Raw genomic sequence first — 20,075 nt, forward strand, 5'->3', positions numbered from 1 at the left:
AGGAATAACATATATTCACTACCATGTGTAAAATGGATGGCTAGTGGGCGGCTACTGTATAGCACATGAGCTCAGCTCGGGCTCTGTGATGACTTTGATGGACGGGATGGGAGGGAGGGGGTATATGTATATATGTAGCTGATTTACTTTGTTGCACAGTTGACTCTAACACAGCATTGTAAAGCCACTAGACTCCAATAAAAAAAAAATAAAGATGAGTAGAATCCATACCCTTCACTCAGACTAAGTAAGAAATCTACCATGAACTATACAGACATGATTTAGTCTTATCTCATTTAGTCTTTCCATTCAACGCTAGGAAGGCATCAATAGTTTTTTCATCTTTACAGATAAGAAGATACGAGATTAAGTTGATTGCCCAAAATCACACGGTGAATATATGGCTAGTCTATAATTCCTGTTCCGGTCTGTGTGAAGACTCTGGCTTTGCTTTTTCCACCATAACCCCTGACTGGTCAGTCTTCGGTTAATTATCACAACAGACTGGCTTGACTTGGAGTTTAGATGAATCGAATGCTTTTGTTTTTCTCACATAGGGACACAGTAGAGTGGGAGATAGGTCACTGAAGTCATCAAGAAGTCAAAATGCCCAGAGTTTCAAACTGACTTTGTTTACTTGGGCAAATTATTTAACTTCTCTAAGTTCTATTTTCTTCACATGTAAAATAGATTATTCAGATAATTGAATGGAAAAATAATCTGATATGAAGTGCTTGACACACTCCTAGTGCTCAGTTGGTGTCATCGTCAGCATCACTAGTGTCACCACCTTTTTAATTATTGTTGTTATTGTAATTCAAACTCTTGCCTAAGGTGCAGGGCTAAGGGTCCTCTGCATGTGATTCTGTTAATCTTGGTTGTGACCCAGTTTCTTGTGGATTTTTTTTCCTGGAGCCAAGACTCAGCTTGCTATTGCACGGGGCATTGTTAATTTATTTCAGGTCTTTAAGTTCAGGTAAAGGGTCCCTATTGGTCTTTAAAGACTTTAAAAGGTTAGAATTCATCTTATCTGGTATCTCATGCTAGCTTTTATTTATTTTCTGTTAATTTTTAATTTACTCTTAAATCTTTATTCTGTTAAGTAGGTAAGCAAAAAACACTAATATCAGAAGGCATATGGAAATCTTTACTCACAACATGAATGGGCTGGGATCTTTTTACCCCAATAGCTTCACAAAGATTGAGCAACTTGAAACTTTTTCAGGGACATGCTCTTGACCTCATCCTTGCCAAATGCCCAGTCTCTGACTCACTTTCTGACCACTTCCTCTGGTACTTCCAACACCCTTGTACCAAGATTCTAACTGCCAATTTCAGATCTTAATGAAATTGCTAATCTTGGCCATCACTGCATGTTCCTGTAACCTTCTCATATTTTCACAGCTCTCCTTCCTAGCTTCAGTTGTTCATTATTACCATCACATCCTTGCAAATACTTTAACTTCTTGGCAGCTCTTTCCTCTCTTCCTATGTTGTGCTCACTTGGCAAAGTCTCACGTCTAATTAAATCAAACTATCTACCTATTTTCGCTTGTACTAAGTAACATTTGCAGAGGAAAAAAAACGAATTTGCTGACGACTGCTTTCATCTGAAACTCATGGGTCCAAATTACATGGGGTACTCAACACTGCTGTTCAGCTTTACATCACTTCCCTAGCTTTTCTCATTTCCAAGACAGCTATTTGATGGCTTCTTTTCTCGCCTCAAATCCTTTGACCTCTTCTTGCCAACATCACACTCTCAGCTACTGTCTTTACATCATTGAAAAACAGAGGAGCTGCTGGAGGAACACTGGCTTTTTCCTGCTGCAGCAGCCGCAGTGCCACTTGCTTCTGTTCCTATGACCTCTGCCTTCGCTTTTCTTAACTCTGAAAGAAATGCCTTCACTCCCATCAAAAGCCAAACCCTCCACTTGTGCGTCAGGTCCCGTTTCCTATAGATTCTGCAAGGACGATATATCTGAAATTTTACACTTTCCCTCTGCATTCTCAGTTTATTCTTTTTTTTTTTTTTTTATGTAACTTGCTTTTATTAAACAGGGGAAAAATCAACATATTTTCCAAAGAGGCAGATATCACAGTAACTAACATAACATCAGTTTGTTTGACAAGGCATTTAGAATAAGCAAGCAATTAAACTCTTCAGGTAGGAACCAGGACATCAACAAGCTCCAGACCCCAGAATCGTTATAAGCCAACAAGTTAGGCATCGTTTTGCTTAACAATTTTAGCTTTAATGTAAATATATATTATTTAGAATATTAGCTTCTGAACTACATAATGACTTTATCACTTTAATTAAAACCAGGATTTCTGAAACCTCCAAGTAATCTTTAAAGTTTTCCAATATGGACATAAACTAACCCCTATTCTTCTCTACATATCGAATTTGAAATAACTGTCACAATATATCAACATTTTCACAGGAAGATTTTTAAGGCTTCTGGCACATAAAATGTGTAAAATCTGTGTGACAATAATGTTATAATTATATACAGAAAATATTTAAAATTCTCCTTGAGCAATTTAAGTTCTAAAGATGAAAAAACGTAAGTGTCCATGTTAATAAAATATTAAAATACTATGAGCTTTTCCATAAACTTGACACTGATTTTGTAATTACTTAAAGAATGTGCAAGATAAGACCTGCACACTAAGTGATTCATCATTGAAATTAACTGTTAAACTGAATATACTTATTGATATCATTAGTTTTCTAGATCAAACTTTCAGCACAAACAGGCTTTAATATAACTTAAAAACATTTCCAATTAAACTGTAACATTGAGGCAGCAAATGTCAGATCTATGTTTGCCTAGCTATTTAGGTGTCACATAAATAAGTCTATGAATCCTAATTTATCCTTTTGTCTAAGTCACCATTGTAGGTAATGTATTTATAAGTGAAAAATAAGTGAAATCAACAAAAAGTGACTATTTCTCATTTGAAAAAATGAGTTATCAACACCTTGTCTTAAAGTTCTAAAGCAGCATATTCAGTTCTTAAGGCAAAAAAGGCCAAACTTATTATTATAAATTATAAATTCTGGTAATTCTTCTTTTGGCATTAAAAGTCACAGCACAAATTCTTATGCTTTAATAGATAATATATTAGTGTATATCTGAATATACATTTGCTAACATTCTCCATCAGTATGAAGTTGTTCTGTGCAGTAGAGGCGGTGAAGTGCGGCATGGCAGGGCAACATTTAACAGTTACCCGGGGCATCAAGGGACATAGAACGGCTGAGTCTTGATTTTCCATTCACATATATTGTATTTGGTTGAACTGTAACCCTTTTCAATTTGGCAGCAGCCTCTCCAGAACGAATTGCAGTCAGCAAACTCTGTCGGATCTGTTCTGGGTCAGAGCTTTGGAATGTCGAAGAACTTTGTCTCTTAAGAGTGAACGACCGGCAGTCAGTTGGAGATGGTATTTGAGGATTCTGTTCATTATGTGCAGAGTTATTTTCCTTATCACTCACACCTAGTTGTGGCATGTTCCCAAATGTATTTAAAGAAGGGATCTTCCCTTTCTCTGCATCAGTTGGAGTTCCGGCAGAGGCACCCTTGACCTCCTCACTGCATGACTCTGTAGGGCTTTTGCTGAAAGACTGTGACCGTTTCACCACAGCGAGGGCAAACGGTGAAGGAGCAGAGCTGGAGTATGGTCGTGGGGCACCAAAAGTTTTCAGAGTTTTCAGATTTAGTGTTGCTAACTGACTCTTGGGAAGAGGAACAGGTTTGGAGGCCACAGGAGGAGGGAGAGAGGCCAAGGGAAGAGGGGGAAGGGGAGAGGCCAAGGGAAGGGGGCTAAGGGGAGAGGCCACGGGGGGAGGGGAAGAGGCCACTGGAGGAGTGGGGAGGGGAGAGGCCACGGGGGGAGGGGAGAGGCCACAGGGGGAGGGGGGAGGGGAGAGGCCACCGGAGGAGGGGAGAGGGGAGAGGTCACGGGAGGAGGGGGGAGGGGAGAGGTCACGGGAGGAGGGGGAGAGGCCACGGGGGGAGGGGGAGGAGGCGGCGGAGAGGCCACAGGAGGAGGAGAGGTTTCAGTAGGCTTCTGGTTGCTGTCATCATCAGTGTTTTGAACGTGTGGCTGTGGAAAAGATTGAATAGTTTTACTTAAGGGAGAAAGAGCTGGCTCTGAAGGAGGTATTGTATCCCTTTCCACCTCTTTCTTTATTAATTCCTTTGGAGTAGGATTAGAGGCAGCATGAACACTCTTGGCGGCTGCAGATGACACATAGTGATCTGAAACTCTTTTTTGCATCTGCAAGAAAAAAGCACTTGGTTTGGAGTGGGGATTTGAAACCCGCGATTTAAATTTTGATTCCAAAATATTGTTTATATCTTCCAATTTTGGCGCAAAAGGAGCTGTGCCAGTGTCACTCATCATTCTGGGAGGTTTCAGAGGATTCACCACTCTGCTGCGGGTAAAGCTCTCGTCACTTTGCATCTGATGCTCTGTTCTCAGGGTAGGCTTTGATTTCAGGTCTGCTTGTGACTCCTTTGGGCTTTCAGAAATGACGAGATCTTCTGTTTGGATTGTAGTTTCTTTCACATTCTCATAGGTGTCCCTTTTCCCTAAAGTGTATATCTCCTGATCACTTTTATACCCTATGGTTTCCGATTCCCAATCTTTTGATATTTCTAGGGATCGGGGAGGCACTATTTTATAAGTAGTCATCCCAATTTTGGGTATGTACTCTCTTGTAATTTCATTTGAAGGTTTTGGTTTGGGATTATAATCTTGTCTGTAAAATGGATAATTCTTTACATAAGAAGCTGTTGAATTTTTATCAGTTCCGTCTATAGGAGGCAAAAGATTGTCACTACCATGTGCACAAGTTGGATCTTTTATGATGAGTTGCTCTTCTGTATGTACAACAAGGGGGCTCTGACTCCTGAATTCTCCTGAGATATCTATAGACTCTTGTGGGCTTAAAGATGAGCGTTGAGTTGATTTGTTGTTACTTGAAGTTTGCACACTTTCATCAACTTTGACGTCAGACAAATTCTGATCTTGCTGATCCCCATCAAAACTGTCACAGGAAGGGATTGTCTGAATTGCTGCATCTTGCATTTTTGTCTTTTCTGCACTGGGTTGAATCAGGTTTTGATCTGGTGCTGATGAAACAGCAAGATGATTTTCTTTGTAATGTCCAGCAGTATCAGTTTTATATGCCTGATAATTTGATAGTCTGTCAGCTTCTGTGTCCACATTGTTATTTTGGGCAACATCTGCTACATTGATTTCTGTTCTCACTCCATTTTTCATATTTTCTGTGTTTGTTGGAATGACAATTATTTCATGTTGATCTACTTTCTCTTGGTTTGGGTCCAGTGACTTCAGGTTTCTTACACTGTCAACTACCCTCTCTTTGTCACTTGAATTACATACCATAATGTGTGGCCTTTGTTCATCTGTGTTTCTAGTTCCTTGTTTTTCTTCTTTGGAGTTTTGTGAGGACTCTCCAGTAGCACTGCCAGGGGCTGAGTCAGGATCATTTTTCAGTGTATTTATTATATCAGTAGATACAGTAGGAATGTCTTCTGACTTCAGAGAAGTATTTTCAGCCTCATCTTTAGGCATTTCACTCAGTTCTTCCTTTTCATCTATCTCTTCAAGGCTATAATCAGAGCTTATTCCAGAGGGCAGAGATGTGGCGGCAGCCTCAGGCGTCCCAGGGCACCCCGAGACAGGGGCTCCGGCCGGCAACTGGGACACAGCGCGCTGTTCATTCCCAGGGCCGAGGGAGGCGTCTGGGCTGGACAGGCCCTCAGACGAGCTCACTTCTACACCACTGTTGGTAAGAACTGCAGGGACTGACTGCGTGGCAGTCACATGACTGTTCTCATCGCTTTGCAGCGGGACTGTTTTCGAGGGCGGGGAAGGTGCTTTTCGCTTTGTCCTTTTCAAAGATGAATTCCCAGCAGATGTGCTGCTGAGCTGCAGAGAACCCGTCCTCACTCTGCCTGCTCCATAGGAACTCTCCTCTGTTTCATCCACACTCGGGGATTTCACCATATAAGAAGCTGGCCTCTCCTGGATGTGCGCGAGGTCCTGGGGGGCACTCTGAGACCCCAGCATTGGAGGCAGTGGGGCGCGCCTCTTCTTGGGGGCATCCGACGGCAGGGTGTTTGAAATATACTGTTTGGAAATGGTATTGCTCTTTGTAAAAGTTGGCCGGTGCTTACTTACTAGAGGAGTCGCAGGAGCACTGACAGTTTGCTCCCGCTTTTTCTTACTGCGTTGAAATAAGCTGAAAAACCCTTTACTTTCTTTATCCTTCATAAGGTCTAGGTTTTGTGATATTTGGCAGGACTCTTGTAAAGATGACTTATTGAAGGCAGTAACAGAAGTGGCTTTGCTAACATCGATGGCATATAATTCTCTCAGTCCCAGTTCATTAGGAGATTTTGTCAAGTCAAGGGGCTCCTGAGACTGATAGTCCTTCAATAACTGTGTGTGTAAGGGATCAAACTCACATTTGCTGCATATAATGGCGTTAAGTTCTTGAAGTGGTGCATGTGGGCTAACTCTCACTATTGTCTTCTGTGTTTTCTTAAAATTGATCACTACTCTCACAGTTTTCTCCGGTATTAAAGGTGTAGGTTTTTTCTTATCCAGAATTTTTGGCTTTAAAATTACTTTCTCCACCTCCAACATTCCTATTGGTGTGTTTGGCTTAAATTTAATGGGGTTGTTTTCAGCTGAGAGCAGATCAATTGTGTGACTTGATGGATTTAAGTGATATTGTGCACAGAGGAAAATCAACAAGTCCATCATAGGTTTACTGCCATTAACAGTAGTAGATTTGATAATATCTCCAGGTAGAACCACCAAGAGTTCAATGTCTTTATCTGTCATGTTCTCTTTCTGATCCATGATAAAAGCAGAAGATTCTACAGATTCATCAACTGAAGAGGCATCAAGGCATTTGGTCTCAGCTGGAGGAAGTGGAGCCTTGGCTTTTGGTTTTCTCCTTCCAATTCCTCATCGCAGATCACTCCAGCTGCTATGTTGAGGATAGAGTGTAAAGTGACAGGGTTGGGAACGGGAAGACCAAGAGCAACTTGACCAGAGTTATTTAGTAGTCAAGGTTGTTGATGGATTCTGGGTCTATTTATAATATAGAGCTGGCAGAATTTGTCAATGAATTATTGGATTGTATGTGTATGAAAGAGGAGATCTGGAGTCTCAGTTTATTCTTGTCTCCTGAATGATTTCCATCAGCATACACACCTATTGTAATAACACCTATATTTGCTTTTGTATGTCCTCCTGAGAATTACACATTTTGTTAGCAGTTTTCTTTGATTCCTGCATGTGTGCATTTCCCATGTAGCATTTGGAAAATGTACACATGGAGGAATCAAAGAAAATTGCCAACAAGACGTCTAATAATTCTCAGGAGGGGATCCAAAAGTAAATATTGTTGTTCAGTTGCTCAGTCGTGTCTGACTCTTCACAACCCCCATGGACTGCAGCACACCAGGCTTCCCTGTCCTTCACTCTCTCCTGGAGTTTGCTCAAACTCATGTCCATTGAGTTGGTAATGCCATCCAACCAGCTCATCCTCTGTCGAATAGAAAGCCTCTTATTCTCTGTATTAAATCCCTTTTCTTTGAATATCTAGAATGATTTTTGCTCTCCTGTCCAAATCCTGACTGTGATACATATGTCTATCTTTATTGTCTTAAAAATTCATTCTGTTTGGCCTTTCTCTTGGAATGTTTTTTTCCTCTTTCTTTGCATAAAGCAGGTGATTAAAAGTCATTTGGCTTGCAACTTAAGTAGCACTCCTTTGTGCAGCCCATTCACTATCACATTATCTTAATTTGTAATATACTGTTTATGACTATATATTTTTTTATTGTTTATTTGCTCACTAGAAGATAAATGATCTCATTATCTATGCATTCCCCATATCTAGGTCAGTGTTGAATACCCAGATGGTATACAATAAATATCTGTGGAATAAATAAATGAAAACTGATGATCATAAAGCATTTTTCCTAGGAATATCAGTGATTGAAATTTTAGGTTCCTCAATTTTATTTATTTGTTTACTTTTCAGTTCAGTTCATTTCAGTCGCTTAGTCATGTCTGACTCTTTGTGACCCCATGAACTGCAGCACGCCAGGCCTCCCTGTCCACCACCAACTCCCAGAGTCCGTCCAAACCCATGTCCATCGAGTTGGTGATGCCATCCAGCCATCTCATCCTCTGTTGTCCCCTTCTCCTCCTGCCCTCAATCTTTCCCACCATCAGGGTCTTCTCAAATGAGTCAGTTCTTCGCATCAGGTGGCCAAAGTAGTGGAGTTTCAGCTTCAGCATCAGTCCTTCCAATGAACACCCAGGACTGATCTCCTTTAGGATGGACTGCTTGGATCTCCTTGCAGTCCAAGGGACTCTCAAGAGTCTCCTCCAACACCACAGTTCAAAAACATCAATTCTTCGGTGCTCAGCTTTCTTTATAGTCCAACTCTCACATCCATACATGACTACTAGAAAAACCATAGCCTTGACTAGACAGACCTTTGTTGACAAAGTAATGTCTCTGCTTTTTAATATGCTGTCTAGTTTGGTGATAACTTTCCTTCCAAGGAGTAGGTGTCTTTTAATTTCATGGCTGCAATCACCATCTGCAGTGATTTTGGAGCCCCCAAAAATAAAGTCTGACACTGTTTCCACTGTTTCCCCATCTATTTGCCGTGAGGTGATGGGACCAGATGCCATGATCTTAGTTTTCTGAATGTTGAGCTTTAAGCCAACTTTTTCACTCTTCTCTTTCACTTTCATCAAGAGACTCTTTAGTTCTTCTTCACTTTCTGCCATAAGGGTGGTGGTTATTTTTAATTGAAGGATAATTGCTTTACAGTATTGCATTGGTTTCTACCAAATGTCAACATGAATCAGCCATTAAGGGAAAACCTATTAAGGGCAAAAGGATATTTTAGGTCCTGTGAGAGATACAAAGTTGAATTAGAGCTCAGTCCTGCCTTTGAGGAACCAGCAGAGGAAATAAGGAATGTGATGCATATGTGGCCATTGTGTAACATAGAATGTGGTGTCATTATGCACATGTTAAAGCTACAGGAGTTCAGAAGCAGATATTCTGCTTCCATTTGGGAAGACCGAGAAGGTTTTCTGAAGGAGGTAATGTTTGAATTGGGCCGGGAAGGATAGTTAAGACTTATGCATGTATAAATGGGTGGGAAGAATATTCTCGAACAACCATTATCAATGGCTCAAAGTGGACGTGAAGCACATTCAGAAAATAGGGAATTTGGGATCGTTTCCCATGGCTAGAAAGTAGGGTGTGAAAAGTGGAGGAGTCTAAGATGAAGGACTAGACTCAGAAAACAAAACATCTCAAATAAATCCCCAGATAGGCAGAGGATCTACCATTTTTCATTGAAAAACTTTTTATTCAGATACACATGCAGATTTTAAATTTACTTAAGGTGGGTATTAAGTTTGCAGTTAGAGCTCATTTATGCTAAAAGCCTTGAGGCTATAGGAATTCTGTTTATTTGTTAGGAGCCACACCATGTTTTACATTCTAAATGCTCTGGTTCAAATTCCATGTTGTGAATCTCTGCTCCCTCTGAATGTGAAACAGGCTGCATGCAAATGCATTTGTTCATAATGAGCTTTTAACATCTCCCCCCTTCTCTGAGGATGAAATTAGTGTATATTCTGCTTTAGTCACGTCAGTAATCTTCCTGGAGATAGCAGAAAATCATTAAAACTTACTCTAAATCATTATCAGCCCATTGAAAGATATTCTCCTCTTGAACTTCTGCTTTCTTCTAAAACAACACAGCAATTGAATTGGAAAGTGTCGGAGGGTGAAGTTCAAAGAACATATAAATCTTCCTTGATGTTCTTTAACATCTAATAATAAAGCGATTGTTGCTGTATCGTGGCTTTATTAGTTTCTTAGACACTCTCTTAGTCACCACCAATAATCATCCTTCAAACGTGCATTTTCCTGCCTTGTTGTGCTAAACAGACTGCCTTCAGCAGTTATATTACAGTGCTGTATCAGTTAGAACAGTGATTCCAAGTTGGCTGTTTGTTTAGAGTGATAGAGGTAGAATAGATCAGTGTATTTTGTTTCCTGTAGGCTTTTATGTCACTGGATATGAGTACTTATATGCATGTAGACAAAATTCACAGCTAAGACTCATAGGTTTTAAGTTAATCACTAAAGGTCAAGTACTCACTTTAAAAAAAACCACTTAAAATACAGTATCACTGGGAGTGATGGTACCAGTAAAAAAAAAAATACAGGTTCTGCCCTTTTTTTAGTGCAGAAAATAGGGCAGTTAATTATATATTCAAATACATGTACATTTTCTCATGTAAAGATGCAAATATCATAACATCCAATGCAGGCAGAAAAGGAGGATCAAGACAAGTTGGCTATTTGCATGTGAAATGCTGAGTTTCCTAAGTCCAGGGAAGTATTCCAGGGAGTCATCAATACTATGGAATTCTAGTTTCCTCCTTGAAAGCAATGAAACATGATTCATGGTCTTAAAATGACCTTTTAGAGACATTCTATTCATCACTCTTACTCTTAGGCTGTAGTGTAGATAGGCTATGTCTTTGATGATCTCCACTGTTCAGAAATTGTAAGAATTTTTGATTCTTACAACACATCAGCAATAATAGGCAAATTGGGCTCTGTGAAAGGGAGTCTATTAAAGTCATTTATCATAGACAAAGCCCATTTCCAATGAATCCTAGCAGGAGGAAACTAAAAAGATCATCAAAGTGAAGGTGCTGGTTGGACCACTTTTAAAAAAAAATTAAATTAGTTGCCAACATAATATCATATCCAACTGGGTTTTAATCCCTATAATAATACTTTTTATTTTTTTTGTTGTTGTTGAGGAGCTAGATTCTCAGAGAATTCAGGAGTTTCATTCCAAGTCACACATCTCATTGATAACTAAACAAAGAGTTTATTAAGATGGAAAAATTTAGTGTTTTATTCCATCATATTAATCCCCGAATTCACATGTCTGCCATTTGAATTACATAGCTATGAGTTTGGATATCTGTAAACTAGCAATAGGTTAGAGTTAGGGAAAGTTGACTGCTTTTCCAGTAGTTGCCACTTGACATATTCTTTCCCAAAGGAAAACAGAAAACTAATTATCCTTTTCAAATTTACCACTGGTCACATTTTTAAAATATGTGTTAGAGAAACATGGTGGGAAATATATAAACTGCCTAAACCATGGGGAAAGAGATAAGTCAGCACAGCAAAGAGATAAACAGATAACATCGAGTAAATACCTGCTTGTTCAATCTCAATTGTTTCGGCATTTAGGAAAACTGGGACAAGGCTTAGCTTATAAATGGAAAATAACATCTTAAAAATTTCCACCACCTGCTAGGTTCTGTGAATACGTTATCCCATTTACACAACAATCTCTCAAGGAGAGTATTTTGTCATCATTTCTCCAGAAGAGGAATCTGAGGCTTCAGAGAGTTTAAGGAACATCCCAGATTCCACCCAACCGGGCAGGGGCAAAGTTGGAATTGGAACCAGGTGAGATTCCAAAGTATGTCTGATTTCCAGGACACAATTTCCATCTCTCCACACTATTTTCTTCCTTCTTCCTTTCCTCCTCCCTCCCTCCCTCCCTCCCTCCCTTCCTCTACCTTCCCTCCCTCCCCTGACAGCATATGAGATCCTAGTTCCCCAACCAGGGATTGAACAGTGGAAGCATGGATTCTTAACCACTGGGCCACCAGGGAAGTCCCCCCCACCCCATACTATTTTCTTAGACACAAATTCTGTGCAGTTGAAAAGTGTAAATAAGTTTGTAGAAGGAATATTTTTAAACAACAGTGAAACAAAGCATGAGTCACATTGTTAAAGTACCCCCGAGAAAACATGTCCTATATTACTTGGAAGTTAATCTAATTTTAAGCAATCCTTTTTTACCCCTAAAAACCAGTTCCCTTAGGACTTTCATTAGGCACAGTTTTCTTAGTCTGAATTAAGTATGTGCTGGGAAGTAATAAAAGGACATTTCTTTGGTGCTGAATAGTCCTTAATTCAAACTCTTCCAGAATATTCAGGGAGCCTTATTCAAATTTATACAAAATTTTGATTCTTTTCTCCCTCAAATATTGAAGTGATCATCACACACACAGACACACACACACATTTGTTTCTAAACACACACACACTCACACAGACATGTTTCTGAATTTCCAGAACATCTCCAAGTCACTCACAAAAACATGTAAACGTGACCCATTTCTTTATAGTCAACAACACATCTCCCTTCCAGGAGGGCTGCTGAAAATCTTTTCTTTGAAACTACTTTGACTGAAAGCTAAATCTCCCCAGACAGGCTGAGGAGGATTAGAGTATATATTCCTTTGGGTAACAGCCTTTCAGGGTCAAAGGAAGATAAGAGGATTTTCAAATAAGGTTCTGATGAAGAAGGCATCCAGAATGAGTGGTCTAGGGACACATAACATCTAACCTCGGAGTCTCTCAACCCCAGTCAAATCCCAGAGGGGCTTCTCCTGCAGAGAGCTGCGTCCTTTCTCCAAGCCTGCTGAAATAAACTCTGTGCCCCTTTCACAATAGATTTGGATGGTGAATTACCCTGTTTGGAGATGGAAAAAGAGTAGGAGAGCTTTTCTTTTCCCATGAGGCAGCATCTTTGTTTATAAACTGTAATGAAATTGACACTGGTAAACTGATTATGCTAAGCACGCTGGGTACGGAGCTCCACTGAATACTGTTTCCTTGGCCTGCTCTTTGGGGTTTAAATAGAAACTTGTGATTCTGGGGATCAGAAGTTCAAATCCCAATCAGTGAATAATTTATTAACCTTTAATAAGTTGCTGATCTCTTTGTACCTCAGTCTGAATGACAAAATAATAGCCTTCTTAGTAAATTGTTTTGAGATCTCTTGTCGAAAGGATAAATATGTAGTAATTATGAAGCCTTTTTAGCAACATTCTGACAAGGGATTCCAAAGTAAACCCCAATGGACAGGAACTGTTTATTTTTATCAAGCTGGAAATAAACTACTTTGAAATAGTGAAGGATGAAGCATAGTTGGAGTGATTTGTTGTTGTTCAGTCACTAAGTCATGACCAACTCTTTGTGACCCCATGGACTGCAGCACACCAGGCTTCCCTGTCCTTTGCTTTCTCTCAGAGATTTCTTAAATTCATGTCCATTGAATTGGTGATCCCATCCAACCACCTCATCCTCTGTCTCCTGCTTCTCCTCCTGCCTTCAATCTTACCCAGCATCAGGGAATTGGAGTGATATTTCCTAATAAAAAATGATATAGAATCATTGAAAGCAGAATGGACAAGAAAAGCGATAGGTATTGGGCACTGACCACAGGCTAGCTGCTGCAGTTAAAGGTGGATAATACACCATCGCTGACCTCAGGGGGCTCACAGTCTGGAAGGATTGACAGGCAGACAAGCAGGTAGGTACAACAAGGTCATATACACACCCAGCACCAACACCGAGGACAGTCACCAAGTAGTAGAGCATGTCAGCTGGGTTTCATGTCCAAAACCAAGAATTTTCAAACTGTCAGGGATCCTAGAGATATTTAATACAACCCTTTAATTATATGAAGGAAGACCATTCAAACCTGAGAAATTAAGGGGCTTGGAAAAAATAGAGAAACACATCTTCAGACTTCCAGTCTAGTTCTTTCTTTGTTACACAGTTGAAACCAAGTCAATTAGTCAGGTCTATGGAAAAAAATACCATCTGAGCTTCCCTGATGGCTCAGATGGTAAAGAATCGCCTGCAATGCGGGAGACCTGGGTTCAATCCCTGGGTTGGGAAGATCCCCTGAGGGAGGGCATGGTAACCCACTCCAGTATTCTTGCCTGGAGAACTCCAAGGGCAGAGGAGCCTGCAGGCTATAGTCCATGGGATCGCAAGAGTCAGATACGACTGAGTACACATGAAAAAAATACAGTGTACATATTGAGATATACTGATATTTATATATCATAATATGTGTGTAAGTATTATGAATATATATGTTAAAGGTCTATGTAAAGTTGTACATTCATATTAAATTATTTATAGCATATATGATATATTACATAATATACTGTGCCTTACATATTATGTGATATATAAAAGATATTAGTTTTACTTGCAATATTGTAAGTAACATGATAATGTTACTTATAATGCATTGTATTATATATTATACATAGGTGTTATCATTAAAAGGAATAGATATGCAACAAAGATGTTGCTTGGCAATCAAGAGAGAAGTTACTAGGCGATAAACTGGATTCCTCATTTTTTCCCATTATTGAAGCCTGAGAAGACACCCCATCGTTCTGTTTAAATCAGGTACTTCCTCCTAACTCCCAGCATAAATGACAGTTCCTCCGTAACCTCTCTTGATGACCTTAAGTCACATCTGGCTGTTAGCAGTCTGTCCCCATCCCACACCACTAGATGGTGAATGCCTGACGAGCCCCTTAATTGAGAAGCAGTCCACACCCTGACTGAGAACCTGACCTTTAGAATAGGCAGGTGCATAGGTGGGGGTCCACTCTGCTGTATTCCAGATACAAGAGTTAAGAGCAGTTTCCCTCACGTCTCTAGACTTTTTTATTTCTTCATCTATAAAATGAAAAGAATTGTACCTACTACACTGTGTCTTTGCAGGATTCTAGTGTACGTGGGAACCAGGCACTCAGCAATTATATAGTCTTTTGTTTTTTCGCACACTGTGACTGCTCAATAAATATTTGTTAGGCCAAATCAAATCTTATGTTTTCCTTCAAATATTTTTATATGTCTCTCTCTTCGGTCTTGGTGTTATTCCTTTAATTTTGTCACGCAGAAACAGACAGATCATAAAAAAAAAAGCTATTTTAAATTATTTATATTCACCTTTGCGTCCTCCAAGAAAACAAACAGCCAGCTGCATCAGATTTTGCCAACAGCGTTCTCTTTCTTGTCAACACAGAGCAACAAAGGCAAGCTCTGGAAGTTCGCAAAAGCAGTTTTGTGGGTTTTTATTTCTGGTGGCTCATCTGCAGAGATGAGAGACACAAACATCAAATGGTAACATGAACCACCTAAATAAGGAAGAAACAAACTGTGGAGCTTCTGAGTCTTTCTCAGTGCAGAAACACACCAAGGAGAGGAATGATGAGGTGCAAGAATGCCAAAATGAAAAAAACCCCTTGGAAATTTCTAGATAACAATTAGAAAAAAATGGGGGGATCGGGATGGGGAATACGTGTAACTCTATGGCTGATTCATATCAATGTATGACAAAACCCACTGAAATGTTGTGAAGTAATTAGCCTCCAACTAATAAAAAAAAATAAAATAAAATAAAATCACTTAAGATAAAAAAAAAGAAAAGAAAAAAATGGTTGTGGGCTGCTTTAGCCTGAATTCTCTAACTGCCCTCATTCTGCTCTTGATTCTCCACTAGCGACTGCCTTCCCTCTCAGCCCTGTTGTTCACCCCTCTGGATCATTATAAGGCTAATTCCTATCATAGCCACGCTCAGATATTGGGTTGGCCAAAAAGCTTGTTCAGGTTTTTCTGTACTATCTTCTGGAAAAACCCGAACAAACTTTTTGGCTAGTCCACTGTATCACAGTTCCATCCACCATCTCAGCTTCTTCATCTCTTAAAATTATTGTCTGAGCAAATGATCCTGTCCTAGCTATGCCTCTATCCCCAAGCCACCCCACTGCCCCGCGCCACAAGAGTATACCACTGTCACCTCAACTTCTGCTCAGGCCTCCTGTCTGTCTCTTTCTGTTGTTGTTCAGTCACTAAGCTGTGTCCAACTCTTTTGCGACCCCATGGTCTGTAGCATGCCAGGCTCCTCTCTCCATGGAATTCTCCAGGCAAGAGTACTGGAGTGGGCTGCCATTTCCTTCTCCAGGGGATCTTCCTGACCCAGGGACTGAACCTGCGTATCCTGCACTGGCAAGCTGGTTCTTTACCACTGAGCCACCAGGGAAGCCCGCCTGTCTCTTGCTACTCCTCCCTGTTACCACCTGTTCTCCACTCAGCTGCCAATGCAGTGATATTTAAATTATATAGAGTATCCCTATTATTTCTGTTTCATTTATTTTTTAGGCTTTTTATTTTGTACTGGGGCACAGCTGATTGACAATGTTGTGACAGTATCAGTAGACAGCAAAGGGACCCAGCCAGACTTATTAAAGTGAAAGTGCAAGTCGCTCAGTCGTGTCCAACTCTTTTGCAACCCCATGGACTGTAGCCTGCCAGGCTCCTCTGTCCGTGGTATTCTCCGGGCAAGAATACTGGAGTGGGTTGCCATTTCCTTCTCCAGGATATCTTCCCAACCCAGAGATTGAACCCTGGTCTCCTGCATTGCAGGCAGATTCTTTACCAGCTGAACCACAAGGGAAGCAGCCATACTTAGACGTGTATCCATTCTCCCCCAAACTCCTCTCTTGTCCAGGCTACCACATAACATTGAGCAGAATTCCATGTGCTATATAGTAGGTCTTTGTTGGTTATTCATTTTAAATATAGCAGTGTGTACTTGTTCCTCCCAAACTTCTTAACTATCACTTCCCCTCATCTTTTTCCCCTAGCAACCATAAGTTCATTCTGTAAGTCTATGAGTCTCTTTCTGTTTTGTAAGTTCATTTCTGTCATTTCTTTTTACATTGCACATATAAGGGATGTCATATGACATTTCTCCTTTTCTGTTTGATTTACTTCACTCAGTATGACAGTCTCTAGGTCCATCCATGTTGCTGCACATGGCATTATTTCATTCTTTTTAATGTCCGAGTAGTAGTCCGTTGTATATATGTACTGCATGTTCTTTACCTGTTTTTCTGTTGATGCACATTTAGGTTGCTTCTATGTCTTGGCTATTGTAAACAGTGCTGCAATGAATATTCAGGAGCATGTATCCTTTCAGATTATGTTTTTCTCTAGATATAAGCACAGGAGTGGGATTGCAGGGTCATATGGTAGCTCTGTTTTTAGTTTTTTAAGGAACCTCCGTACTGTTGTCTATAGTGGGTGTACCAGTTTACATTCCCACCAACAGTGTAGGAGGGTTCCCTTCTTTCCACATCTTCTCCAGCATTTATTGTTTGTGGATTTTTTGATGATAGCCATTCTGGCTAATGTGAGGTGATATTTCATTGTAGCTTTGATTTGCATTTGTTTAATAATTAGCAGTATTGAACATCTTTTCTTGTGCCTCTTGGCCATCTGTATATCTTTGGAGAAATGTCTATTTAGGTCTTCTGCTCACTTTTTGATTGAGTTGTTCATTTTGATGCTGTTATGTGTCATGTACTGTTTGTACATTTTGGAGACTAATTCCTTGTCAGTCACATCATTTGCAAATATTTTCTCCCAATCTGAGAGTTGCCTTTTCATTTTGTTTATCGTTTCCTTTGCTGTGCAAAAGCTTTGAGTTCAAGTAGGTCCCAATTGTTTTTGTTTCCATTATTCTGAGAGATGGATCAAAAAAGATGTTTCTGTGATTTATGTCAGAGAATGTTCTGACTGCTTTCCTTTATGAGTTTTATAGTGTCCAGTCTCACATTTTTAGGTCTTTAATCCATTCTGAGCTTATTTTTGTGCATGGTGTTAAAGAATGATCAAATATCATTTTTAAATATTATTTTGAAAATAGAAGCAAATGGCTCAGATGGTAAAGAATCTGTCTGCAATGCAGGAGACTCAGGTTTGATCCCTGGGTTGGGAAGACCCTGGAGAGCAAAATGGCAACCCACTCCAGCATTCTTGCCTGGGAAATCCCATGGAGAGAGGAGTCTGGCGGGCTACAGTTTATGGGGTCACAAAGAGTCAGACACGACTGAGCAACTAACACACAGACACACAAACTTGTTACCCTGGCCTCCAAAGCCCTACATGATCAAGTCCCCATGTGTTTGACCTCAACTCTTGTTGATTTTTCCCCCTATTGTTTCCAGAAGTTTCTCAAATGCACTAAGATCTGAGCCCAGGGCTTTTGGTCTCCTGGCTTTTTGCATGGCTCACATCTTTGATAATTCAATTAGAGAATAAGGAGGGGTTTTGGTTAGAGTGTTCAGAGGAGCACCCTAAACGGAACGCCTTTCTTGATGTCTCATTGCCCTCACCTGAGTTTATTTTCTCATTATCATTTATTTTCTGAAATGAATTAATAAGTTACATATTAACATTGTCTGTGCCTGCACTAGCCCGTAAGCTCTCTGAAGTGTTAGCACTGGGGCCTACCTAGAACAATGCCTGGCACATAGTAGGTGCTCTAAAAATATTTTTTGAATGAAGTACATGAAATATTTGTAGTGTTTTGTAAAGTTGTAATATTCATAAAGCTACACGCATTGAAATATTTGTAAAATGCTTAGTAGAGTTCGGGCATATGCAAAAGAAATAGTTCTTTAAAAAGTAGGCAATTTGAAATATAAGATCAGAGAAAATCCTACCAGGGTGGAATGACCTCAAATATCAGGCAAGGCAAAAATCTCCAGATGTTAGTAAGTGGAAAAGAGGCCACTGATGAATTTCTCTGTTTATATTCATTCCTATGTGAACTGGATTCCACACAGACTGTAGTAAATTCTACCAGACAAATGTTTTTGTATCTTAGATATTGACCAGGGATTAAATCTGATAATAGAGTTTGCTCAGCTGCGTCTGGCATATACTGAGACAGCTCCTAGGCCAGGCCCGACTCTGATGCTGCTGGTAGAAAACCAGACGCTCAGATCATCTTCAAAGCCAAAGAAAGTTCGATCCTGGCACCCAGATCTTCTTGTTTTATGTGGACACCTCAGAGATTTAACAGTGAAGGCATTTGGGGACAATGTACAAAGGCTCAGAAAATCAATTTCTATTGCCAAAAGATCAAAGAGTACGTTTTTACCGATTGTGAGCCTGCGAACAACATTTCCTCTCCTGCCACCACGTTTGAAAGCTTGTTCGCCCTGACATGCAGGCAGAGGCTATCATTTCAATTTGCATCTCTGGAAGACAAGCCTGACCTAGATTTCCTTCTAGCGTAGTGTCCATGTGAGGCTGTGATTCCTGTGGCTGCTCCCTCAAGCCCCGGTAGATAATTAGCTACTTCTCAGCCTGAGACAGACTAAAAAGAACAGGTAGGGAAGAAAAAAAGAAACGTGGCCTTGCCTCATGATACCTCTGGAAACGACATGTATTTGTTTCTTTGACAAAAAAAAAAAGTCTCCCACGTCCTTGGCAGAGGGCGCCAGGTAGACTTTCATGTACGTGTTGGAAGTTGTCTGCAGTCCAAGACCCAAGGACTGCAGTTCAGCGTGTGCGAGATCAAACACAGGTGCCGCTGAGCCGCTGCTGTGAGGTTCAGCCAGTCACCCTGGAGAGACAGCCAAGCGAAAGATCATGGGGGGACAAGCGTTTCATATTTTAGAAGACATTGAAGTACTACTGCCTGGAGGTCTGAAGTATTTAAGGGACCTCTTGGAAAATGCCTTTTCATAAAATGTTGGGGATAAGATGCCGAATAAGAATCATTCCTTCAGAGAAGCTCTGTTTTTACCTCCACCACAGCCCTTGCAGGGAATCGGGGGGTAAAAATAAACCCAGCTAAAATGTGAGATCCCACAGCTTCATAAGGAGAGCTGGAAACTTCATTCCAGTGACATAATTGCTTGGGTCGTATGTACTTTCTGTTCATGAAGTACTTATTCACTGCCTGCTATATGCCCATAGGTGGTGGGAAGCAAAAATTGAATTTCCCTCATGGAGTCTACAGTCTAATTTGAAAACAGTGAAGGTGCCTTTGCCTTCTTGCTCCAGCTGTGGAGGGTGATGAAATGCCATAGGATTCTTTGCCTGCCAGGTTAGTGCCTAGTTACATCTAAAGGAATGGAATCTTAGTTCTGTTTCTCCCTGCTTCTATTATCATTCCTCTGCATCAGCTTCTTCCCTAGCACTTGCAGATGTTAAATTCAAGTACTTCCCTCCTTGATCCAGTGTACTCCCAGAGCCCTTGGGAGTCCTTCAA

General features: G+C 40.4%; 1 protein-coding gene across 1 annotated transcript in view; it reads right to left on the reverse strand.

Moving 5' to 3' along the window:
- Positions 1–2,021: 2,021 nt before the first annotated feature.
- LOC122450942 (cordon-bleu protein-like 1) overlaps positions 2,022–20,075 on the reverse strand; it is a 49,114-nt gene continuing 31,060 nt past the window's right edge. Inside the window, exons 3-4 of the mRNA XM_043483322.1 lie at positions 4,064–7,006; positions 2,022–3,785 (exon numbers count right to left, since the gene is read on the reverse strand). Of these exons, the coding sequence (XP_043339257.1) occupies positions 3,230–3,785; positions 4,064–7,006 (3,499 nt within the window). The 3' untranslated portion in view covers positions 2,022–3,229. The remainder of the gene's footprint in view (positions 3,786–4,063; positions 7,007–20,075) is intronic.

Source organism: Cervus canadensis, chromosome 12, assembly GCF_019320065.1.
Source record: "Cervus canadensis isolate Bull #8, Minnesota chromosome 12, ASM1932006v1, whole genome shotgun sequence".
NCBI lineage: Eukaryota > Metazoa > Chordata > Mammalia > Artiodactyla > Cervidae > Cervus > Cervus canadensis.